The sequence below is a fragment of the Hyaloscypha bicolor genome (genome assembly GCF_002865645.1).
Source record: "Hyaloscypha bicolor E unplaced genomic scaffold K444scaffold_87, whole genome shotgun sequence".
Lineage (NCBI taxonomy): Eukaryota > Fungi > Ascomycota > Leotiomycetes > Helotiales > Hyaloscyphaceae > Hyaloscypha > Hyaloscypha bicolor.
The window spans coordinates 2,144,871-2,168,858 of NW_020194589.1; the positions used below are offsets into that span (position 1 = coordinate 2,144,871).

The 23,988-nt window shown below is 51.0% G+C and overlaps 10 protein-coding genes across 10 annotated transcripts; 6 read left to right on the plus strand and 4 right to left on the minus strand.

Annotated features, from left to right (window-relative positions):
* The first annotated feature begins 26 nt into the window (after positions 1-26).
* On the plus strand, positions 27-1,292 carry K444DRAFT_562917 (3,4-dihydroxy-2-butanone 4-phosphate synthase). Its single transcript, XM_024877008.1, has 2 exons — positions 27-318; positions 415-1,292. The coding sequence occupies exons 1-2, from the start codon at positions 258-260 to the stop codon at positions 1,053-1,055; spliced, it is 702 nt and encodes a 233-aa protein (XP_024735840.1). The 5' UTR covers positions 27-257; the 3' UTR covers positions 1,056-1,292.
* Positions 1,293-1,422: 130 nt separating this feature from the next.
* On the plus strand, positions 1,423-1,822 carry K444DRAFT_613734 (uncharacterized protein). Its single transcript, XM_024880407.1, has one exon. The coding sequence runs from the start codon at positions 1,506-1,508 to the stop codon at positions 1,767-1,769; it is 264 nt and encodes an 87-aa protein (XP_024735841.1). The 5' UTR covers positions 1,423-1,505; the 3' UTR covers positions 1,770-1,822.
* Positions 1,823-3,170: 1,348 nt separating this feature from the next.
* Positions 3,171-4,631, minus strand: K444DRAFT_643688 (uncharacterized protein; the record flags this gene model as incomplete). Its single annotated transcript, XM_024884881.1, has 3 exons — positions 3,171-3,947; positions 3,998-4,137; positions 4,193-4,631. The coding sequence occupies 3 exons, from the start codon at positions 4,629-4,631 to the stop codon at positions 3,171-3,173; spliced, it is 1,356 nt and encodes a 451-aa protein (XP_024735842.1).
* A 2,334-nt stretch (positions 4,632-6,965) lies between these two features.
* Positions 6,966-7,297, plus strand: K444DRAFT_613736 (uncharacterized protein). The gene has a single exon (XM_024880408.1). The coding sequence runs from the start codon at positions 7,005-7,007 to the stop codon at positions 7,200-7,202; it is 198 nt and encodes a 65-aa protein (XP_024735843.1). The 5' UTR covers positions 6,966-7,004; the 3' UTR covers positions 7,203-7,297.
* Positions 7,298-7,945: 648 nt separating this feature from the next.
* Positions 7,946-9,901, plus strand: K444DRAFT_419327 (uncharacterized protein). The gene is made up of 3 exons (XM_024872692.1): positions 7,946-8,442; positions 8,966-9,448; positions 9,595-9,901. The coding sequence occupies exons 1-2, from the start codon at positions 8,078-8,080 to the stop codon at positions 9,402-9,404; spliced, it is 804 nt and encodes a 267-aa protein (XP_024735844.1). The 5' UTR covers positions 7,946-8,077; the 3' UTR covers positions 9,405-9,448; positions 9,595-9,901.
* Positions 9,902-11,060: 1,159 nt separating this feature from the next.
* Positions 11,061-11,730, plus strand: K444DRAFT_630592 (uncharacterized protein; the record flags this gene model as incomplete). Its single annotated transcript, XM_024883237.1, has 2 exons — positions 11,061-11,140; positions 11,184-11,730. 2 exons carry the CDS (start codon positions 11,061-11,063, stop codon positions 11,728-11,730), a joined length of 627 nt encoding a protein of 208 aa, XP_024735845.1.
* A 2,086-nt stretch (positions 11,731-13,816) lies between these two features.
* Positions 13,817-14,532, minus strand: K444DRAFT_531626 (thioredoxin-like protein; the record flags this gene model as incomplete). Its single annotated transcript, XM_024875004.1, has 2 exons — positions 13,817-14,307; positions 14,358-14,532. The coding sequence occupies 2 exons, from the start codon at positions 14,530-14,532 to the stop codon at positions 13,817-13,819; spliced, it is 666 nt and encodes a 221-aa protein (XP_024735846.1).
* Positions 14,533-15,456: 924 nt separating this feature from the next.
* K444DRAFT_531108 (transcription initiation factor IIE, beta subunit) lies at positions 15,457-16,359 on the minus strand (the record flags this gene model as incomplete). Its single annotated transcript, XM_024874955.1, has 1 exon — positions 15,457-16,359. One exon carries the CDS (start codon positions 16,357-16,359, stop codon positions 15,457-15,459), a length of 903 nt encoding a protein of 300 aa, XP_024735847.1.
* A 548-nt stretch (positions 16,360-16,907) lies between these two features.
* K444DRAFT_724696 (uncharacterized protein) lies at positions 16,908-23,445 on the plus strand (the record flags this gene model as incomplete). The annotated part of the gene is made up of 4 exons (XM_024888632.1): positions 16,908-17,199; positions 17,254-22,560; positions 22,613-22,779; positions 22,827-23,445. 4 exons carry the CDS (start codon positions 16,908-16,910, stop codon positions 23,121-23,123), a joined length of 6,063 nt encoding a protein of 2,020 aa, XP_024735848.1. The 3' UTR covers positions 23,124-23,445.
* On the minus strand, positions 23,338-23,948 carry K444DRAFT_630596 (trimeric LpxA-like protein; the record flags this gene model as incomplete). Its single annotated transcript, XM_024883238.1, has 2 exons — positions 23,338-23,526; positions 23,574-23,948. 2 exons carry the CDS (start codon positions 23,946-23,948, stop codon positions 23,338-23,340), a joined length of 564 nt encoding a protein of 187 aa, XP_024735849.1.
* Positions 23,949-23,988: the final 40 nt, after the last annotated feature.

Here is a 23,988-nt window from a genome sequence, read left to right on the forward strand (position 1 = left end):
CATGTCATCCTCATGCACGAGCGGAGCCATCCCATTGTTCGGGTTCCGATATTTTAGGGATCTTTATCATCTTCCCACTTTGAACTTTTGGCCATTCCGGTTTTCTGTTCCCTTTCCAACGTTCTCATCTCTTTCGCAAATCACCCGCGAAACAGGAGAAGTGTCATTCTAACAAGTTCCCGGGCCGCGCTCTTTCTTAAAGAACCGGCATAAGCGGGGCAGATTTTCTCCTCATCACCAGAGTCACACAAACAACCATGCCTTCCGCTGAGATTGCGCAGCAGTTCGACTCCATAGAGGACACAATTCAAGCATTCAGTAAGTCAATCACTCATGCCGAATACGTCCGGCGTCAAAATTTTGCAATTCAGCCCCCGCACCAGCACCAGCACCCCACTAACATATGGTCTGCAGAAAATGGCGAATTCATAGTAGTCCTCGACGACCTCTCCCGCGAGAATGAAGGCGACCTGATCATAGCAGCGTCAGATATGACCACAGAGAAGATGGCGTTCATGGTCCGCTATACTTCCGGCGTCATATGTGCTCCCATTACGCCGGCTCTGTGCAACCACTTTGAACTGCCTCAAATGGTCCCCAACAGCGAGGACCCCATTCGGACAGCTTATACCATATCAATTGACGCCAACTCGCCAGAGACAACTACCGGTATCAGCGCTCATAACAGAGCGCTAACTTGCAGAACGTTGGCAAGCAAGACGGCAACAAGAGAGAGCTTTAGAAGACCTGGCCATGTTTTCCCTTTAAAGGCCAGGGAGGGTGGTGTTAGAGAGCGACGAGGGCACACTGAAGCCACAATTGATTTTTGCAGACTGGCGGGAAAGCCTCTAGCAGGTGTGATCTCGGAATTGATTGAGGATGGAGAGGAGGTGGTTGGACACACCGTACGACGGGAGCCTGGTATGCTGCGGAGAGATGGTTGCTTGGCGTTTGGGAAGAAATGGGGACTGAAGGTTTGTACCATTGAGGACTTGGTTGCATATATGGAGAAGACTGAGGGTAAGCTGGTCAAGCAGACTAATGGAACCCACTGATTGGCTTTCTTTGATTGTATCAAATGGATATCATACATCAAAATCTAGAAGTCATAGATACCTTTGTTCGCACAATCAAAACCATTTTGGGCGTTGATTTTGGCTTCTTTGCAACTTTTTTATGTATCGTTTTTCAAAGCTCTAATAGTCTGTCTATGCACATACTTGGCCAACTTCTTTTGTGTCTCTAGCCAGTTTCTGTAGATTGTTAAGCAAACAAGTTCAAACTATTGAAGTCAAGACTAGGATATCTCTATACTTTCCTTACCTCCTTTCCAGAATATAAGCGAGCTGGATATTCACCACTCTCCGGGTAGTGACGTCTCGCTATCGTTATGATCTTTCGAAAACCTCGAAACTTCGCCAACATTTCGAACTCCAACCAACAACACCTGCCACAAATTGCACCAGCGTTTTGTAACTATGGGTAATGTGTTGTAGCTCGTCCGGATGGGACAGCTCAAGCATGAGCCACCTGCTCCTGTAAATCCCGAGTCGCCTCGAGCACCTGCTTGCTTCACCACCCTCCCGACCGAACTCAAGAACAAGATCTATGGATACACCTTGGAGGCCCCGAAACGTCTACCTCACATTTCGGAAGCGCTACAAAGGCTTCCTCAAATCCTCTACTCCCATTCGGGTTACCCTTCTCCCCTATCTGAATGTTCTGCAAGCTGCGAGGCACTCCCCTCATTTCCCTTCCAAATACCTTGAGGAACGAATCATCAAACTTGTCTACTAATGCAGTGCTAGCTTAGTGTCTGTCTAGAAATCGGGTAGCGGCGATCACGATCTCGAGCCTTTTATGAAAGAGATCGCTCCTCTCGATGCCCAACTTGTCTGCTCTCTTGGCTTTGGAGCCCAAGCTCTAGTAGCGGGACTAGTACGACCTCTAGCATTTGTCAACAGATTCCCTATTTTGGAGAGATTCGCACTATTCTAGTCGAATGCGGATGGAGCGGGCACACATGATCGGCATTGATGGTCACCGAGTCCATATGTACTGTATGAGAAGGTGCTTCGGGCTTTTTGTCTCATTGAGCAGGACAGCCTCGAATGGAAGTTCCCGGAGTTGGAAGATGGAGGACGTGCGTGTCTCTTCTGCTGCCGAGCGGGAGGAAAATGAAGGAGGGGGCAGCCGTCGGACAATCACAGCAGATCTCGGTTCAAGACAAACCAGCCACTCAAGCCACTCGAGCACGGTTCGCTCCATCACCTTTCTTCACGAGCCTGGCCCATCTTGCTTCTCTTCCCGACCGTGAAGACTTCCTCGATGCTGACTACTAAACCATCATGGCTGAAGCAATACCGGTTAACCTGAACTCTGTAACCTCGCCCAAAGCTGGCACCTCAAGGATTCAATCCCGGGGAGAGTCACAAGCTTAGGGTGGCCATACTTTTACAACCATCTAGACGGTTTTATGGTTGTTCTGCAAGGGTCAATGCACTAGGCAGAAGAATAAACCAAACGAAAATATGAAAAGCAAAGACTTCTTTATACTTTGAGGTGGCCTAAAGGTAAAACAAACATAGAAACGAGTACGAAGTCGAGACTTGACTAGGATTTACTCTGTTGTTCCGCAGTCACTAGCACACATCATAAATCGGACAAAGTCGCAGACTCGATTGATGTTTGTTTTCATTGCTCGAAAGCTACATCTGGCACACCGCAAAAGCTAGATAGTTCTTTTGCACATTCTCTAATAACACGCCACCAGTCAAGCAAGCGCCGTGCAAGCTTCTCACCTGTTGACCGTTTGACACACGGTCAAGCCACCATCTAGCAAAAAGCAAAAAACCAAACTTCGTAAGCATCGTAGCCATGCGCTCGCGCACCGTCTGCACCGTTCTCAATTAAAGCCGTGTGCACCAGACTGGTTCTAAGTTATGTAACCCGCTCGCTCAACAACAGAAGGCCATTTATGATTCGGAAGGAAAAGGACAAGAGGAAATAGACGCCAATTTTGAGGACTCTGTAGACCTGTAGTATGCATGCTATGCGCCTGGGAAACTGGGGAAAGAAGCAGTGCGAGGATCTGATGAGGTTGAAGTATACAGGGTATAAAACACAATTTGTGAATGTATGTGAGGGAGTTGCCAGTCCAGGGATCGAGGTTATTGAGCTGCCATCCATGCCTCGTTCATTCGTGGCTTGATGTCGTATGCATCGGGCTCTATGCTACCGGGTCGACGAACGTTGGACGAATTCTGGTAGTAGAGGTGTTGGTTCATGGCTGCAGCTGAACCATAAGGGTCGGGATCGGGATAGACATAGCCATTGCTCTGTGATGGAGAGGGCATGTTCTGTGAAGGAGATTGCCAACCAACGCTGCTCATGTGGGGACTGCCACTCGCACTTCCTGATTGACGTTGTTCCATGTTTGCAGGAGGCTCAAGTATCGACGGAGGGCCGTAACTGGTAGGATGAGACGTTGGTCGCATGCCGTTCGAGAATGAAGCTGTAGTTGGGGCAGACTGGCTAGGAACATGGTATTCGCCTCGGAGATGGCCAGGCAAAGGGCTGTTATTCATGTACTGATACTCTCCTGGGTGGCGAGGGATTCCGTTCATAGGGGCAAGCTCCGAATTTGGAGAGGCCGATAAGTTTCTTTGACTGGGAGATGGTGTTGACATGGGTGAGCCGTTGTTCGAGTACTGTTCTCCATCTGAGCGTTGTCGTCCCCCCCGAGTGCTTCCTCCACCACGAGTGGCTAGAGCTGCTGCTGTTGCAGCCGCAGCTTCTTCAACAGTACCGGTATGGTGGTTTTGGTGGCGGGTTAAAGTAGTTCGTCGAGTGAAAGTTTTCTGGCAATCTGCATAGGGACACTTGTACGGTCTCTTACCAGAGTGTATCCTACGATGCCTGGCCAGGGAGCTTGAGTCACTGAAAGGCTGATAACTTATTAGCGCTGTCACAAAATTCGAAGCGTATTTGAACATACCTTTCCACATCTCTCACACATATGCGGCTTTTCGCCAGTGTGTACTCTCATGTGGACAGTCAAGGCAGAGCGCTGAATGAACTGTTTTCCACAGCCAGGGTGCTCGCAGACATGAGGTCGAATACCGCTGTGGATTCGTTCTAGGTAAAGATCAGTTAACCCGATCAAAGACGTCAAGTTGAAAGAATATCCTACCATGGCGGGCTAGATCACTTCTCCGAGCAAATCCCTTGCCACAAGTGCTACAAGGGAAGGCTTTGCCCTCTAGTGATGATCGTCCCACTCGAGTGTTCTCCTGCTGTATCATGGAATTGTCGAAACCGTTCTCGGGTCGGAAAGGCTGCTGCAACATTGGAAGGGGATTTTGCATGGCCGTTGGGGAAGGGTAGCGCATGCCATTAGGTCCACCATTCATCCCATTCAGCTGAGCAAATCTAGGGCCAGAATATCGAGAGTGCTCAGAGTCATGGGGAGAGTTTCCTCGCTCTGAGCCGGTGTCTGACATGGGAATGCTGCTGGCTTGCGAAATGGAGTGAAGTAGATGAAGATCTTGTGCTGCTCCGTTTGCTACGGCGGCAGCAGCAGCAGCAGCGCCTTTTGGGCCCTTGGAGTTGACTATTTCCTTAATATCCATACTGAAACGAGATGTGCTGACCGTCTCGGAGGCGAGCGAGAAGGTGATTATAGAGACTGTCGGCGCTTGGATCAGGCGTTCGCCCAAATGTACAAGTCAGATTGAAAAGTCTGCTACTGTCTCCCAGATGTCTCGGGGACTAGCCTTCGGGAGGCTATCCGCAGTGGTCGAGCTGAAAGTTATTCGCCAGGATCGATGGGGTCAAACACGGCACAGAGTTGAATGTTCACTTAAGGAAAGGTTGAGATATCGTGACTGGGTCTTTGGTGTTCGTGTTCGAGTTTGACACACCCGATACAATGGATAGTTGTCCGCGAAGCCGAATTCTATGATCCATAAGTCAGCTTCGGATCGGGTTGAAAGGTACAGGTGAGTCCGCCTATTGAACTGCAGCATGGAGGAGGATGCACACCGCCAATTCGCTTTTTGAAATATAAGGCGAGGGAGAAGTGGAGAGGGGGCATGCATCAATCCGAGCATGCTGACCATGTCGAAGGTGACTGAAAAAAAGACCAAATGGGGGCGTAGGACTGACCTTGTACCTAAATTTCCCAGCTTCAAGGTATTGGGTGCGCGGGGCGCGGGAATGGCAGAACGCACGGGCAACCAAATGAGCCGCCGGGTAAAATTGGCTGCTCTTTTCTTTTACCACGCTGAAACCCTGGAACGCTTAAACAGTTATTGACCAATGCGTAGCAGCTGCTTTGAATATCCGCAGAGGTGGGGTATGTCTAGAGAGGCCCCCCAGAAACTCTCAGAATGCTGCTGCAATATGAAGATTCCACACTGTAAATGGTGTCCTCAATATTTCTCTGAATCGGTCTATGTCTTAGTATTCCTTGTCTGAATCCTTTCGGTATCCTACAGTGTCTGAGGCACGAGCCAAAGGTTCGTCCGATTAAGTGATCTATCGGAACAGCAGGTCGGACACTTTTGCTTTCTGGCAGAGAAGGACAAAGGCGTAACCTAAAGGCAGACCGTGAGTGTGCCAGTTGAGACTAACAGGCGCTGCGATGTCTTGTAGTCCGGAGCTGCCGTCCGGATGCCTTCAGATTGTTAACGCCCTCGAAGGGAGTCTGCAGATGCACCGCTCAGCGTTCGAAGGCCTCGCAGACGGGCTCTTGAATGGCAGAATGTCGATCTGGAATGCAGTCAGATGCTGTCGCGTAGAGGACAGCTTCACGCAGGTCCGAAGCGCAATCGAGTCTTGGGTGAAGTCGAGCGGAAGTAACAGAACAAGGGGGGACCAGGGCGCAGGTCTTCGAGGAGAGAAAGGGCTGTTGTCCGTTAGCAGATGGCCTCGATACGTAGCTTCAACAGCGAATGGATAGCGACTTGCAGTGAATTCGTGGATTTGGGGATTTCTGATTCAAGGTGACGGCTCGAAACAAGTTGAAGTTGATGTTCGTAGCAGCACGAAGGGACCTCGGGACTATGCAGGCGAGGCGAAAGCAGTCGAAAGGTCTCAAGGAAGCGCGGAATGGCAGGAGCGAAATTTCGAATCCTGCACTTCACGCGGAGCTTTGGAAGTGCCACCCACTCAGTAGGGAGCACGCTGAGGGTTTGGGCGTGGGTTGGCGAGGGCCAGGGCGTGGGCGTGGGAGGCACGATACAGCAGAAAGGTGACAACTTTTTGGTTGCTGCAAGTGAAGCACAGCTGTGGGGGGTGCTCGCTAAATTGGGTACGGCCCAAAAGCAAAAGCTTTGCGTGGGTTGTTGAATCCAGCAGGTATGCGCACCGGGCTCTCTGCTGCTGCTCTTGCTGGCTGCTCTTGTTGCAGTGCTGATGCTTCTCTTGCTCGCACGTTCGTTGTCGCTTGTTGTCCTTGCGCAGTGGGTGTCCTGGGCTCACAGTTCGAGGCGAGCGAGCGAGTGGGTGAGCAAGTGGGCAAGTAGGAATGGGCGCCGAGTGATCGAGGAGCAAAACCACAGGCTGGGACGCTGGTGTCGAGGACTGCCCTTATGACTGCCTTTATGATCTCGCTGGGGTCGGCTCTTCGGTCTTCAGATCACTCTTCGTCATAAGGTAGGGGTCCTCACTCTTATTTTAAAATACAGCCAGAAACCCTGGTAAATCATTATTTTACGTGGGCAAGCATTGATTCATGCCGACTTGCCTGGTGTGCCGCCGCTGCTGCTCTCCTGGATGGAAGGCTTCTAGAAGCAAAGAAGGCACCACGGCGTTTTCCAGAAGCTCGTAAAGGCGCATGGAGGCCCGGGTGTTCCAATCTACCCTCCGCCCTTCCCCCCCCTATTTGGGCAGGGTGAGGCGGCGTCTTGCGAGTCTCCTCGAGTCTCCTCACCCAGTACGAGAGCTCGATCGTCCTCGACTGTCCCAGGTCTCCTGCACGAGTCGCCCGTAACACAACACTAATGCACTTCACCTGTTATTACTTCAAACACCGTTGTCAACCGTCAACCGTCAACTGTCAACCGTCGTCCCCAGTGCCAATTGCTCGCGAGCCTCCCCCCCCTTCTTCGGGGACGCCTCACTCACTACCTCAACCCGCCCACAACAGACACAACGTCGGATCAACAAAGGCTTGGTACGCCACCATCTCGCCGGCCTGAGGTGGGCAACAGTCTACCCAGTCTACCCAGTCTACCCCCCCTGAGCTGCTTTCCATATCCTGCAAATCAGGCGACAAGCGCTGCCTCGAGCTTTGTTTCATGGAAGATGGGACGACATATACGAGCCCGGTGGTGGCGGCGAGCAAGCCACAGCATTCGGCATGCCTCCTCAGGTACCAGACAGTCCTGTGCATAACTGCGAAATTCCCCGTGGCTCGTACAGATGCACGCAACACACAGAGAGCTCTGCACACCGTCCGCCCTTGATCGCGGGACCACATCTCGCACAACCCGGACAATCATTTTGACTGCATGGTTCACACTGCACACCGCCACCTTCGGTCCGAACTGAATATAGTTGCAAACTGGCTGTCAGACTTCACGGCTCAGAGTCAGGACCAGGTGCCTCGACTCCGGCCTCAGGGGGGTCGCTGGATGAAACAGGCCCTTCAACAGTAATACCTGCCTCAACCCTGTCCGTGGCAGCGATCTTCCAACTCACTTGGGTCATTAATGGGACCAATGCCTCGAAGATAGCTTTCGGGAGGCCTCTCTGACCGCTGCGGCAGCCGATATGAGCTCGGAGCAACAATGTATTGGAGCCAATGTCTCACAGCTCAGGCCTAACGGGGCGTCACAAAGATGTTTGGATCGAGATCCGACTACTGCACCGCACTGCACTGCACTCGCGCTGCAGCACGCAAGAGAACCTACCAAAGTAGAGCAGGGCAAACCATAGGGCAGCTGTTTCTCAAACACCGCTCACCGTCAGGTGCAGGTGCAGGGCCCGGTGCAGGGCCCCCGGCCTCGTCAAGGACATCATCACCTCAGGGGGGCGCTCCCACAACGTGCTGCAGAAGCTGCAGAAGCTGCAGATGATGCAGGGCTTTGGGGATGCTGGTAAAGTGGGCGCGGTGCGGCGAGGATGCCACGCGACGGACGCCGGTCCAACCACCACCAGGTCTGTGCGAGCGAGCATTCACGGCACATCAACTGCAGAACACCGTGATGCCCTTCGACGTATCAACCGCCTCTCCAGCCGAGGCCTGTGCATCCGAAAATATCCCATCAACTTTCATCAAGTCACAAGTGCAGCTGCTCTGAGCTGTCCTGCAGCAGTCACCAGTCACCAGTCACCAGTACCAAACCAGTACCGTATTCAGCGTGGCCCTGACAAAGCTCGGGCCCCGCACATCTCCTTTCCCTGCTCCTGGGCCCTTCTCAGGCCCTCACCCACAACGTGGGTCCTTGTTCCATTCGTCAGATCTCATTCCGAGTCCGTTCTCATTCATGGCTTCGGGTCCCAATGTCCCAAGTTCCCTAATGCTGGGGGAAGGTGGTACAGGAAGTGAGGCAACGGACAAACCCCTTCCTTCACGTTGCCGGTCCACCACCTCTTCCGCCCTCTGCTTTGCCGACTTCTTTCTCATGCTTTCTTTTTCTCCAGCCGCCTCGTTGCAGAGGACTTGCCTATCTTGACGCGCAAGAGGCGCGTCGGCTAGTATTCCTTTTGAATGATAGCGATCCCACGCGCGGCTTAGAAGGCGCTGCTCCTAACACCGCAGAGATGGTTTCGAAACCGACCCAGCATGAAGAACGGTCAGCCACCTCCTTCTTGCCAATGCGAGATCCTCATTAGCACTTGTTTGAACTCGACTAGTGAGGCTGTTCTCCGCACTTCTTGGCAAAGAAACACTCCCACTGACCACTCATAAGGTGCACGAGCCGACTTCAATCTCGGAGGACTAACTTCATGGAAACAGGCTTCTCTCCGGCCTGGTCCATGAGTCGTGGTGGAGGCACACTACTGACTCCACAACTCAAATACCCATTTCTGCGCCGTGCCTGAGGTGGTCCCGTCGGCGTTGCCATCGCATCGTGTCGGGAAATGCCCGTCAGCGCGTGTCAAGGCTTCCTGCTCGTCCGGGTCGTCCCAGTCGTGGAGTAAGGTTGCGGAGGACGTGCCTGATCGACGGAGACCACCCACCGCTCTTCTTCGGCCACTGGGCCGTGTCCGAGCGGAGCCGAAGGAAGACGAGGGTGGCGCGCGCTAGAAGGTTCCCGCGGCTTTCTAGAAGGGCTGAAAGAAGGCGTGAAATGTTTCACTTCTGGATCGCCGCCATTCAACCCCAGACTCGTCCACCCGTTCTCACGCGTGGCCATCGGCATGCACGCCAATTTCGGTGCTGCTGTACATTTTGATCGCCCGCCGGGTCCACCGACGGCAAGTTTGGCACGTCGGGACGGTATTAACTTTGTTCTCCTGAGTCTTGCATACACGTGGCCGGCCCTACGATGTTCCTCGTTAGGTAAGGACCCGAATCCTCCTCTCCCTCGTCGATCTCCCAATTCGATGCCGACATTTTGATCTATTCCGCTGACTACTTGGCAGCTGTTGGTTTCCCTCCCCACCCATCGTCAATTTGCTAGTCGCCGCGCATCTGTTTGACCGCTTTGGCGGTGTGGATTACAGACAACATGGGTCGAGGTTGTGGAGGCAGAGTTCGATCCGTCGGCAAGATAGGTGTGCCCTGTTGCCCTGCTTACCCTAGTTTCAGTGTTCGTCATCCGAGTTCCGTCACTGTTTCGACCAAGAGTTGGATATTCATCGACGGTTGGACAGCTTGATCAGTACCTAAATTAGTTCTCACGGGAGCTCTTCCGGACACGTTTTCTTCTGGCTGCCGCTGCCAGTTGGCAGCGCGAAAGTGTGTTCTAGTGACAGTTCACATTAATTGACCAGGTTCATCCAAGTCCCTGAGGTAGAAAGTTCCCAAGCCGGTGATGTCTTCTCTATCAAGTGGACTGAGTGGACTTCTAGTCTTCGAGGAGGAGTGCAACTACTAATTTTCGCGGTCGTTATATGTTCACATTTCAGCTCGTGCTACGATTTCACTCTAGCTCAGGCCATGACTTGGCCCATTCATGTTAGATCTTCAAACGGGTAACGGGTTCAACGTGGAGATCCAGAGAAGCTCAGACACGGTCTGTTACTCGTGGCAAACTGTCTCATCGTTAGCACCACGGGTGTTGGGCAGCTTATAGAAGAGTCAAGTAATACAATCTACGTTTCCCACTTCAAGACTGGGACCTTCGCTACTCCTTGATCTTGTCCGCAGTGATACGAATGGTAGCATCGCCCACCCTCCTATTTCGAGCATTAAGCAGACAAGGTAGATCAGAACCATAAATTGAGTTGCCCTATGCTACGGAAACCTAATGCCCCCTAAATACTAGTGGCTATAAGGAAAGTACCGTTAGCCTCGAGAATGTGTCTAGAGTGTGGTCCTTTACCAAGGTGTGAGACTCGAGCCACAGAGAGCTTGAGACCAACACCAAAGGCCCGATCGCAGCGACAGCTGACAACGGGAGGTCTGATTTGACTCCCACAGGCCCAGAGACGCAGGTATAAATGACTCTGCAAACTCGTAACAAGCGATAAGAGCATCCCCATAACTGGCCGCTCCGCGGAATTCGTCTTGACTGCCTGGAATATTCCCTGTGGTGATGTTGATTTGTCTTCGGCCCTAGCCTCTTGTGCTCGAGGGCTCTGTTTGACAAACACTTGGTCATTCCTCTACAAAGAACCAACATGCGCACAGCTACAATCTACATGAGCCAGCAAAAGGAGCAGACTCACCTCAACACCACGAAAAGCGGTCCCTCAAATACCTCCAGTTACTCAAGGCGATGTTGTTCTCTCGCCAGATATTAATTGGCTTAACTCATTCGTCGTCGACCCAGGAATCTTCTCGGTCTATTCACTCCCGCCGCTCTCTTCTACCTTGCAGGATAACGAGAGTGGATCTGGGCTTTTTCCAGCAGAAATGCGCGAGATTGCAGCCACTGAGAGATGGCATGTCGTCCGAGGAGTTTGCGAGTGGATTGGCGATCGCGAAAGCACCAGAATCGCCCTTGAATAGAAAGTGCTGGTCTTCGTGAGCTCTTCTCAAAAGCACACCACACGGAAGTTGGCGACAGACTTGGGTTTTTCGGGTTCTTTGACGGCTCCCAGAAGCTTCTGATGTTCGGGGTCGGCTGGGATAATCTAGAAGAGCGCCTCCCGACGACGATGGACGGTCTTGGATCAGTATCCGGCTCCGTACACACATATTGGATTAGACTCCTCAAGATCATGGCCAAGCCGACCACATTCGTGTACGGTGGCCAAACTACTGGCCCCTTGGCTGAGAAGATTTCGCGTCACGGTAGATATAGGGAGTCTCGCTGGCAGTGGCAGATAGGGGATGGCCATTTCGGGACTTGGAATCGGCCTGGGGCTTTAGATGAAAGGCGTGTCGCAGCCTCATATGGCAACGCATCCTGTGCACTCTACGAACTCGCTGAGAGCTTCCTTTTAGCCGCTCTGGGTCTGTTTAGGTCGAATCTCTTTCTCAAGCTGAGCGAGCGAGTTCGTCTCCCAGTCGTCGCCTCTCAACCAGAGCGATTTGGCCGACATCTCAACATCGGTTCATTTCCTGAAAGCTCTAGGAAATTTGAATTCCAGGTCCTTCTTGACAGAAAGTGAATCTTTGCCTTGAGGCTTTGTTGCAAGTCGCTTCAATGTTCGAAAAGTTGTAGTTCATTGAAATTGCTCTGAAGTCGAGAGTGAATCTCTAATTCGAGTTCTTATTCATCTCGTTCACTTGACCTCTCATTGCAACGATATTTTCTTTGCAAGCAAAGTGCAAGAAGCTTCAGGAGATTAAGAATATAGTTGCGATATGCAGAGAATGAGGCAGAGTTAAGAAGGAAAACCGAATTTACAGTCTCGAACATTTTATTATGGGTCATACAAATAGCTAAAGTCGGGGATGAGACATCGCCTTTGAGTATCGCTCAGCAATGACTTAACCGGACACCACCCAATCTCTTTCAAATACTCCAAAGCTCTTGTACTGTCGCTCGTACCTATTCACTCCTTCACCTCTCTCCCCCTTCAAAACTCGGGTCACCAAATGAATTATAACAAGAGCGATAACTTAATCACAGTTTTAGATTTGCAGACTTTCTTGTCCAATCAGCCACAAGCTTCACTTCAACTCGCAATCAAGACCTTATCTTTGTTACCATTTCCAACAAACTCCCTCTCGATGGTTTGCTCTTGATATCACTCGCAATACCATCCCCTCAACTGTTCTATTTCACCACACCCGGTTGACTCAGCTAAGTGGCTCGTACTTTCCAAGCTCTCAAAGTTTAACAATGCTCTGTCTCTTTCCATCCCCCTAAGCCTACACTGGTGACATTCAAGACCAAGCGTCGAGCAAATCCTTACTGGCGCTCACTCAAAATGCAAATCGTCAAACCACCCTCACTAAATCTAGTCGGCGATATGCAACAGCGAGGAAATCCGTTGTGTGTGTCTCTCTCACCGTCACTCCCAGTTATCAGCCAACTAAACCTGAAGACCAGCTTTGGTGCCTATCAGCCTAGAGATTACTTGCTGACAATACACCCAGCTTCTGCATCCCCAACGAGCAAATGTATGACTTCCACTCGCAGCTGAGGGATGTGGCTTCGGTCGGCCTGAAGGATGGGAAGAATCCTGTGACTGTGAAGTATGATGGAGGGTCGTGGGGTGGGAATGCGGATCAGTGCTGGTTCACCGGTAATCAGGAGTATATTTGCTTGTTTGAGATTGATTGTTGAGGTTGGTTAAGATATGGGTGGTATGGCGAAGGTTACTGAGGGAAGGTGGGCGGGCTTGAATTATCCTCGGAACATCTTCATGGTGGGTGGGGCGGCCTGACATAAAAGTTGAATGGAAAGGGGGAGGAGAAGTGTGAGATTTGGCTTATCGAGCCTGAGTTTGCGTCGATTTGCTGGGAATTGCTAGTCTGTACTTTAACAAACTTGCTAGATTTCGAAAATTCATTAAGCGTTGCTTTCAAAGTAAACACAGCCTCTCAGCAATGAATCCAAAAGCTGGAGCGGTTAATAGTGGTCACTTCTACAAGCCATGCCGTGTGCATGCCTCCTCTTTCAAAAGGGTATCGGGGATGCATTACACCTCTTTAACAATGCCGCCTTGGAACATTTCCCCTCTATCTCCTACATGCAGTATGGGAGCACACTTCCCCACCTCTCGTCTTCAGACTAGACGCGTCGCCGTAACTTCTTTACCAAGTGAGCTGGATCGCAATTACTCACGCTGAAGACCTGTTCCGCAGCAGGATACATCAGTATTAAGAGTAATCAGGACCTGCGAGCGCCAGTCAAGCGTGGTGGGTTGGTGGCAGGAAGCTCTTCCGATTGGCCAAGTTAGGAGTGTTGGGCATTAACAGTTGATTCTGGGAGACAGAGGATTACTATTCCACGTCTGAGTGCAGCCTGCACCACTGCTGCACCCGCTTCTTTTTTAAGAATGCTGCTTTGGGGAAGTGGGGGGACGAAAGGAACCTTCCCACAGTGTACTGTACTAAGTAGAAAAAATTATTCGATTTATTGCAGTCTAGGCACTCTGTTCGAGTTGCGGATGAGGAAAACGCATGGCGGAATGCTACTACCCTCCTTCGATTCTCAAAAGAACAAATGCAAGAAGCAAATCGCCGGCGATGATCCTATACTCCAACGAAACAAATGGAAGAAGAGACTTTATGGAAACACTCCAATCAAGCCTTCAATCCCTGCTCAGCCTTAATCTTCTCAAAAAGTCTCAGAAACACCCCCGGGTCTTGCGCTCCTCCGACCTCATATTTGCCCTGGATTGTAAAATTAGGGACCCCACTGATCTGGTTCTGCTGAGCTTGCTCAACCTCCTCATCAACTGCGCTACCTCCTTTATCACTCATCAACCATTCCTTGACCTCCTTCTCATCCAACCCCGCCTTCACCCCCGCGCTTGTCAACACGGCATGGCTCGTAATATCCCCCTCATTCTCAAAATACGCGGAGAATAACTCCTCTACTACTCTTGTTTGCATAGCTGGTGACTTCGACTTCCCAAGTTGTATCAGGCGATGGCTGTCTCGTGTGTTCCCTGTCTTGCCACCGAATTTGAAGTTGATGCCGACATCTTTCCCTGTCTGCGCTAGACGCTCGAATACCATCGCCATGCGGTCCTCGCCAAACTTGCTCTTATAATAGGCTGTTTTGTCGACACCTACTCCCACCATTAGCGCATACCCCGCTATTCATTTGAAGAAACCATACCATGCTTTGGCGCACCCGGGTTCAGGTAGAACGGCATCCATGTCGTCGAGAAGGTATCGTTGGAGTCGGGATGAAGCTGCTTGTAGGCATTGATAGCTTGCTGGAGCTTCTGCTTGCCCACATAACACCATGGGCAGACAGTGTCACTGACGACCTCGATGTCAAACTTGGTCATTCTGCACAGCGTGGGCCGGAACATGCAATTAAGAAAAATAAAGAAAAGACAAGCTTTACTGGTAAAAGTATGGACGATGGACGGTGTTATGTACAATGAGAATGGTGTGACAAAGGAACAAGAACGGGAAGGAATTATAGATTACTTATCATTGGGATATTTGTACAGATTTGCCTCTGGCCATCACGTTGGTGAAGATTAGAAATCAGGAATCTCGATCCACCGTCCATGGAGAGTGGAGTTGTGCGGGGTCCAGCACTGAGCAGCCTCTCGGCCTCTCGGCACCTGTGCTTCCGGCCGCGGCTGGGAGGCAGGAAAAGCAGCACTCCCTTTCAACGTCCCAAATCGAAGTTGGGTACGTTTAGCTAAATATCGAGATGGTAGGGATGTAAAGGGCTGAGAATCCTGAGATGTTCGAAGGAGTGGACTCTGAATGTACCATACATCGAGGGAACGTATGTTGTGGAGCTGGATGTAATGGTCCAGCCAGACTCGGGACCTTGAATACAGTGCCGCTTTTTTTGTTCATCATGAGCGCGGCTCTCTGCACCAAAACAAATCGAACCTATCGCGAGTTAATTGCTTCTTCCAAGGCAATACGGCGTCTGTGAAGGCAGGGAAGGACAGTGCCGAGTACTTTTTCAGTTCCTTTTGCATGTCCGCTCGGAGCAGGGACAGAGCTGAAAAGGACCGAGGTTCACAAGTCCGCTATCACCGGGAACATCCTGCTTGGGAGGCAGAGGATGAAAGTCAAAGTCCATTGTTATTGAAGTTTGCCAATAACGGCATGGACGTCCTCTATAGCAGCTTTTGTGATCACCCCAACGCCATCGCTAAATACAAACCTGAAGTCAGCAACCTCTCAAACGCCTTGCAATGCCCTTGCGCCTCCCTAGTCTCCAAATTCGTTGTCGGACTATGCCTTTACCGCTTCAAGTGGGAGAAGTCCCTGAGGAGGTGTTGCATGTGGGTGTTCGTGGTCTTGCCGCCCTTTCTCGGAGCCTTCCTCTTCTTCTCCTTTGTCTTCGGGGCAGCCTTGATGCGCTTGCTCGGGTCCTCACTGGCCGGCTTCTGGCCTGCTTCCTGGAGCTTGCGGACAAGTTCATCAACACTTGGGAGCTCTGTCTTACGCCACATGTCCTGGAACTCGAAGTCGACTTGGTGAAATAATGACGGATCATTGCTCCAAACCATTCTGGCATGGTTATCCTTCTTCGTCCGTGTGACAAGAATCTTATGCTCGTCCTCTAGTTCATCGATGGCCTCCTCGCAATCTGCCCAGCCGTCCTTCAGATCCTTAACAGAAACTCCTTGTGCGTCCGCCTTGTTCTGCAAGTAGGCAATCAGATCCTTCTTGGTACGGACGTTGATGATCGGCCGGTGCATGAAGGTACCCGAGTCCCAAGTTTGACTCTTCAGCTCTGGATCCGGAACCCATCTCACACGTTCGTGCTGACGAAGGATTTTGGCAATCAAAATTTTTGTTCGATCTTCTGCATTGACCTGGCTCAAGTACTCGAGAATTTCTCGAAACGTCTTCGACTCATCCTTCTTCTTCAAGAATTCGATGACATATGTGACCTGCGTAAACGCCTCTGTTCCGTAACCAGTTGCAGCCGGTTGCGAGTAAACAACGTTCTGTGCCTCTCTCTTTCGCTTCGCCTCCTTGTTCTCATTTCTGGAAGTATTCGAAGCGTTCGAAGGTGCAGGGGAAGGAGCATTTTCGGCAACTGGTGGTGCAAGAGTTCGTTTGGCAGAGATCTTTGGCGCCACTGACATAGCCTCGCTCTTGAAAGCGGCCTGCTGCTTATCCAAATAGGAAGACATGATGCCGTCAAGGGACAATGCGTGGGAGGGAGAAGGAAAGAAAGGGATCAAGGCGGCCGCCAGTAGAGAAAATCCCACTGAAGATCTAGACCTTCCGGACCGATGGTGACACCAAGTACCGAGAACTCATGTAATCTCGTTGTTCTTGGTAGTGCATGTGGGGAGTCAACGTTTGAGGACAAAGAAATGAGAGCAGGCATCAAAGATGGAAGTCGAGCTCGGGATGACAAGGCTGTGATCTTAGCATGGCCCGCGCTCCGCGCTAACCTCTTCGACGCAAACGTCCAAGAGCTCAAAGAATGCCTTTTCCCAATCAACACCACGGCCATTTCAACGCAGAGATTCACCCTGATCAAGCCGCTGATCTATAATTTAGCTGAATGATGCGCTGACTCATACGTGCCGGGATCTCTATTTCTCGTCGTCGAATTATTGTGGATTTCACCTCCGCGCCAAACAACAGAAAACGCGGTTACCGTCATACATCGTCAAGATATCCTGCCCTTCGATGAACCACCCCCACAATTGATGAGGAGCCTTTATTAGCCATGGCTGCTGCGGTACTAGATGTCGACTACCTGTCGGCCTATCTAAGTCTACCGCAACAGACTCTCAACTCCGTCCTCGATTCCCCAACCACCGTCCTTGTTCAATCCGTTCTCGAGGCAATCACAGCAAAGGCGCGCGAGCACAAAGAGTTGGCGGCAGACAAACTTCGGGCAGATATTGAGCTAGAGAATGCCGTGAGGAGCTCAGAGACGCGTATCGAAGGTCTCAGAGCAAGCTTAGAGAAGTCGCAGAAGACCGTTGAAGTTGTACGGACAAAGCTGAAGGAAGAAGGTAAATGCATCATTCTAAAACGGCGCGTCATCTACTAACTATGTTGTTTTACAGAAAATGCGAGATCATCCCTCGAGACTGAGCTCCAGACACTCAAGTCCTCCTCCAGCACATCGACCTCCGAGGTGGAAACTCTCCGAGCACGAGTCACGTCCCTCGAGGCTGCTAATCGTGACACGATCGTTGTTCTCGAATCAAAGACCACCGCGAACGACGAACTTGCCAAGGACCTGCAGAAGCAGCATCAAAAGGGCTTGGAACTTAGCCAACAAATCACCTCTCTACAGCAAGCTGTGCAGAATGCCAACTCTGCGGCTTCCAGCGCCAAATTTAGGGAGCAAAATCTCAAGCAAGAGGTTGAGTTGGCGAAGCGCAATAATGAATGGTTTGAGAACGAATTAAAGACCAAGAGCGCGGAGGCCTTGAAATACCGAAAGGAAAAGGGTACTAGGATTTCTGAGCTACAGCGTGAAAACGAGGAAGCAAACTCCAACCTGGAAGCTTTAAAGAGGACCGAGCAAGCGTTGAGGAACAGACTTGAGGACTTGCAGCAGAAGGCTGAAGAGTCTCTCAGCAAAGTTCAACAACTCCAAGAAGCAGCTGCAACTGCCGAGGAGGGTTTCCGTCAAGAGCTAGAGAGTGTGCGCCGACTTGCCGAACTTCAGACGCAACAAACAGAAACTCACCGCAATAGACTCAAGGAGGTGGAGGCCGCACTTGAGAAGGCCAAGGATGACGCCGCTGAGGAAGTTGGTAGATGCCGACAGGAGGCCGAGGCTGAGAGACAGGACCGCGAACAGGCTGAGCATCGCATTGCTGAGTTAGAAGCGGATGTCGACCGTCTTGAGGCCCTCGTAGCCGCACCACGTCCTGGCTCTGTACCGGGAACACCACGACAAGGTGTAAATGGATCCCTGCTAGGAAGGTCAGGCTCGCCCGCACAATTTGGCACGCCTGGATCCGTCAGAAGCAAATCCGCCATTACAGCAACCCAGGCTATCGAGGAACTGTACAAAGTCAAGGGTCAGTTGGCAACAGAGAAGAGGAGAAGCGAACAGCTTAGTGCGAACTTGCATGAGATGGTGGATACTTTAGAGGCTAAGCAGCCCGAAATTGAAGAGCTCCAAGCCGAACATGAACGTCTCCAACAGGAAGTTATCGAGATGTCGAAATTTGTGGACCAAACTGGAAAGGAGAGAGACCGTGCCAAAAAGGATGCTAGAAAGGCGGAAAGCGAATTGTCCACGGCTAAGGCCGAGGCCAATATACTTCGTCAACAGCTCCGAGATCTCAGCGCCCAGATTAAGATGCTATTGTGTGATCTGGACGCGCGAGAGCGTGGATTGGATGCATTGAACCCTGCAGAACGAACCCAGCTCGAACGCCTAGCTCGCGGCGAAGTTAGTGAAGAGGCCTTGGAAGGAATGACTGATACCGATCGATTCATCAGTCAACGATTAACAGTATTCCGAAGCATCAGCGAGCTCCAGGAGAAGAACCAAGAGCTTCTCAAGATCACAAGACAGTTGGGCGCCCAGATGGAGAGTGAAGAAGCTTTGGCAGCCAAACATCAAGCCGCGAAGGATCACGAAGAGGTCCAAACGCTCCAGTCGAAGATTGAGAATTACAAGGACGAGCTGCAGTCAATGATCACTCGATCTGAAAGTTACATTAAGGAGAGAGACATGTTCCGTCGCATGCTTCAACATCGTGGCCAACTTCCACCTTCATCAGATCTTGCTTCTGTTTTTGGTCAATCTGTTGATGGAAATCAAAATGGCCTCATGCAAACTATTGAGCAAGGTGGCAATAGGGATAATGCCAACTACGCCGTTTTGCTTCGGGAACTTCAAACTCACTTTGACCAGTACAGGGAGGAGCAGACCGTTGATCGCCGAACTTTGAAAGAGCAAGTAGAGAAGCTGTCCATTGAGAAAGGTACACTTCACACTGAAGTTGCGAAGGTTACCAGTCAACTCACCCTCATCAATGAACGCCACGAAATTTTGACTTCCAATTACGCTATGCTGGAGAAAGAGAATACCGAGCTGAAGAAGCGATCCCAAGTTCTTTCCGAAGCCTCAGCGAAGCAAGATATTCGGACTCAGCAGGTCGCTGAGGATCTGGTTGAGGCAAAGGGGCTCCTCGAGAGTATGCGCAACGAGAATGCCAATCTCAAGGCGGAGAAGAAACTCTGGAAGGATATCCAAGATCGACTGAGCCAGGATAACGAGGGCTTAATGAATGAACGTACCAGACTGAACAATCTGGTCGCCAATCAACAAACTCTTCAAAATGAGCGCGAACTCGCAGATTCCGAGGCGCGACGACGCTTGCAAGCACAGGTGGAGTCTCTCGAGGCTGAGTTAAGCACCACAAAACGCAAACTCAACGATGAAGTGGAGGATAGCAAGAAAGCCCAACTGCGGAAAGAATACGATTCTCAACAAAACCAGAAGCGTATCGATGATCTTGCGTCAACCTTGAGTCAAGCTCGGGAAGAGTTGGTGGCAGCAAAGACTACGCGTGACCACCTTCAAGCACGCGTTGACGAACTTTCCATCGAACTCAAGAGTGCCGAAGAGCGTTTTGAGTTACTCCAGCCAAGACCAACACCTCGCCCAGGCACCAATGGGCAAACAGTCGCTCCTCCAAGTGAGGCTTTCCCTGAAGGCGAGCTCACTAGGGAACAAGAACTAGCCATTGAAGTCTCGGAGTTGAAGCGAGATCTTGACTTGTCGAAATCGGAGCTTGAGAATACTAGGAGCCAGATGGAGCAGTACAAGTCTATTAGCCAGTCCTCTGAAGAAGAATTGCAAAGTCTAAACGCAACTCAAGACCAATATCGAGAGGAGATGGACCGCATCATCGAGGAGAAGGATGCCAAGATTCATGAACTTCAGCAGAGAGTGGACGATATCTCGGCGGAGCTCAGTAACACCAACAACGAGTTGACCACATTACGAAACCAGCAGTCGGAGGTTGCCAGACAAGCCGAGGAAGAAAAGGCGATACTCGAAGCTGAGATTTCTCGACTGAAGGACGAAGATGAGAGACACGCCACTGCGGCGCAATTTCATCAACAAGATCTCCGAGCACAAGCAGTAATCGCTACAAAAGCCCAAGAAGACTACGAAGATGAATTGGTCAAGCATGCCGAAGCTGCAAAATTGCTGCAAAATCTACGGGCCGAACATAATCAACTGAGGACGGAGTCTGCGAGCCTTAAGGCTGATGCTGAATCCGCGAGAGCTGCATTGAGCCAAAACGAGAGCTCTTGGGAAGAACGTCGTCAACATTTCGAACAAGAGCTGCAGGAGTTGAGGACACGACGTGATGATTTGAACGCCCAAAACAAGCTTCTTCATCAACAGCTTGAAGATGTTGGAGCCCAGATCTCAGCCCTCCAGCAAAGTCGTGCTACACATGCCGAAAATGTTGATTCTGGATCATTCGCTGCTGAGTCTTCAAACGATCGAGCCGCGGATGGGCTTCGTGAACTGAACGCTTTCTTGAGGCGAGAGAAGGAAATTGTTGAAGTTCAATATGAACTCAAGGTCCAGGAAGCTAAACGCCTGCAACAGAAGCTTGACTATGCACAGTCACAATTGGATGAGAGCAGACTGAAGCTCGATCAAGAGCGCCGTTTACACGCAGATGGCGGTCGCAGCTCTGTTGCACACAAGGATCTCATGGAGAAGCTTAATGAATTGAACCTGATGCGCGAAAGCAGTGTTACCTTACGGAATGAGACTCGGCAAGCTCAGACACAGCTAGCAGAAAAGACTAAGCGCGTTGAACAACTCATGGAGCAGATGCAACCTCTGGAAACCAAGATTCGCGAACTTGAGCATGGAAGGGAGACGATGGATGGAGAAATGCGTCTATTACAAGAAGATCGCGATCGCTGGCAAAAACGCACCCAAGACATCATTTCCAAGTATGACCGCATCGACCCTGCTGAGATGGAACAACTCAAGGAGTCCCTCGAATCTTTGCGAGCTGAGCGGGATTCCCTCCTTGAAGAACAACAACCTCTTCAAGAAAAGTTGCAGAGCTTGGAATCTGAAAAGGGGACATGGCAACAGTCACGGACAAAATTGATCGAGCAAGCCAAGGAGAGGAGCCGTGTTCAAACCAAGGAAAACAAAGACAGAACAGCTGAGAGAGATGTTGCTCTGCAGGAGAGAGATTCTCTTCAACAACAACTGTCTGGACTGCGACAGGAGCTTGAGATAGCTGTTCGAGAGAAAGAAGCTGCAGAGCAGCAGCTCACATCTCTAAAGCAGGAACTCGAAACAGTCAAGTCCGAACGAGAACGTGCTCTAGCTGCTGCTTCTCAATCGCCTGAGCAAGCTCCAGCGACACCAGTCGCAGAACGAACAACTTCGGTCGACAACCAGCAACTTGCAGATTTGCGTAAAGAGCTTGAGAAAGTGTCCCAAGAAAAACAATCTCTAGAGGCTCAACTGAAGGACTTGCGAGAGCAGCTCGAGAAGTCCAATTCAGAGCGCGCCTCTGCGGTTGCTGAGGCCGCCGCAGCCCAGTCACGGCAGACGACCCATTCCTCCGACACAACCATGCAGAATGGCACTGAAGACGGGCAGATCGACGAGACCCCAAACAGCGGTCTCTCGGAAAATGAGAGAAATGTATTAGAGGAACGCATTGCTGCAGCCGAGGCGAAGTTTAAGGAACAAGAGGAGAGGGCCACAAAAATTGAGGGGCAGGTGGAGGCCACACTGAAGACCCGTTCGGAAAAGATGAAGGACCAATTGAATAAGAGGCTTGTACAGGCTAGAGAGACTCAGAAGGCTGAATTGGAGGCTGAGTACAAGCTCAAACTGGACCAGGAGAAGCAGATATGGCTTGCAGAATCTAAGACTGCTGCCACGGTAGCAACAACGCAAGCGAAGCCATCTGAAAACGTCCCTGCAACTCCTGCAACTCCTGCCCCCGGAACTCCGAGCCAAAACCCGCCTCAAGCAAGTCCTTCAGTCCCTCATTTATCTGACAAGGAGGTCCGCGAAATTCTTCAGAACAATGCCACAGCTCGAGAGATCTTTAAGGGTAACTTGACCAAGAGGGTCGCGGTCGAAACTCAGAAGCTCAAAGACGAGCATACGAAAGTGCTGGCCGAAGCACAGCAAAAGGCTGAAGCCCAAAGACTTCAGTCCGTAATGATGGAGGGCAAGAAGTCACACCTGAAGATCAACATGTCAGAGAACAAGGCGAAGCTGGCCACGGGCAAGCTCGAGATTGTCGAGAAAGCGGCACAAGAGACACCTCAGAAGCCAGTGGTCGAGGTTTGGGAGGAGGTCAAGAATTACAAACCTCCCCCTGTCCCCACTACAAATCCTGGTATGAACCCCAAATCCCATTGAGCTCGGCAATGTCTAATAATCTCAAATAGAGCCAGCCCCGCAGTCGAATGGGACTTCTGCAGCAGTCTCGAAACCACTTGAGGTCAAGACCGAAGCAGCCAGCAATGGGCCACCTCAGGTACCCCAACCACAATCATCTACCACTCCTGCTTTGTCAAATGGTACACCCGCTGTGGCTGCCAGCAACATTCCTGTAGTAAGTCTTTCAATATTACCCTCAAGAATTCCGCTGACCGTCCCTAGCCTTCTCAACCTGGTAATCCTGCTCAACGGGTTTCCTCACTCCCAACGATGCGAGGCAGCACGACCATGCGAGGACGCGGTGGAGCACAGGTTTATCAAGCACGCGGCGGTGGTCAAACAGGGCAAGGCGGACGCGGTAGAGGTGGACCTCCGCAGAGAGGTGGTCTGAATGCTTCAGCGACCCCTTACAGTCCTACTGGCACGGCGGGCATCAAACGAGCTCGGGACGAAGGATCTATTGGAGGTCCTCAGCAGGGCAATGCTGGGAAGAGACCTCGTGGAGGCGGACCAAACTAATGAGCGGAAAAAACATGTCTTGTTTGTATGATATCTGTTTATTGCATAGCCTGGGACGGGCTTTCATTTGTGGAGCTAAAGAATGGGCGTTTGTGGGGGCTGTGTGGAAACATTGTATCTAGTAGCTGCGCTGCTATTTCCTGAGCATCAGTGGCAAGATTCCCAAGAAGAGGATCAATCTCAGAATTGAAAATGGTTTTTGAGTCAAGACTTGTCATTGAAACTTTGCTAGATTGCTGGGTATAAGTTTCTTCAACACTTCGATTTGCCTAGCAACCATTTTCAATTTCAAGTCCTCAACACCACTACTGTCTAATCTCCGCATCCCATTCCCATAGACAACAGTGAAATCTGGGATGACCTCTCCTTCTGCAATCTCACAGAGTGGACCAATCTTACAGTGCTGAAAGACGTTAGAACGACATTCTAATTCAGGAAATTTAATCTCACCTTTCCCAACACCGCACCTTTTCCAATCTTGGCTTGTACTTCAACAACAGTGCCTTCGCCCACGGTCCTGGCCTCCACCACAGCTCCAACCTCTATGACAACGCCATTCTCAATCACAGCTCCTTTTCTTTCGTTCGCCGCTGCGTCGCTTTGAAAGCCGATTAAGCTCCGCTCGCAAATGATACAATTGCTGCCTACGGTTATGGGTGCATGGGCCGAGTTGAACCTTGCTCGTGGGTGAACAACGGTGTTGGGTCCAAGGGTTATGAGATGTGTGCCAGTGAGGGAGGCGTGTTCGGCGATGATTAGGGAGGATGCGAGAGATGTTGGAGGCTTGGGTGGCGCGGGCATGGTCGAGGCACGTTTTGAAGACATGGTGCCGATTTAGCAAGGTATCGACTATGAGTGGGAATCC

Bases quoted from the DNA above. Each gene is read 5' to 3' on its own strand.
- K444DRAFT_613736 (XM_024880408.1), top strand. From the start codon at position 7,005: ATGCACTTCACCTGTTATTACTTCAAACACCGTTGTCAACCGTCAACC.
- K444DRAFT_419327 (XM_024872692.1), top strand. From the start codon at position 8,078: ATGATGCAGGGCTTTGGGGATGCTGGTAAAGTGGGCGCGGTGCGGCGA. The intron at 8,443-8,965 runs GTGGGTCCTTGT...TCATGGAAACAG, and splicing joins CTCAGGCCCTCACCCACAAC to GCTTCTCTCCGGCCTGGTCC.
- K444DRAFT_613734 (XM_024880407.1), top strand. From the start codon at position 1,506: ATGGGACAGCTCAAGCATGAGCCACCTGCTCCTGTAAATCCCGAGTCG.
- K444DRAFT_562917 (XM_024877008.1), top strand. From the start codon at position 258: ATGCCTTCCGCTGAGATTGCGCAGCAGTTCGACTCCATAGAGGACACA. The intron at 319-414 runs GTAAGTCAATCA...TATGGTCTGCAG, and splicing joins GGACACAATTCAAGCATTCA to AAAATGGCGAATTCATAGTA.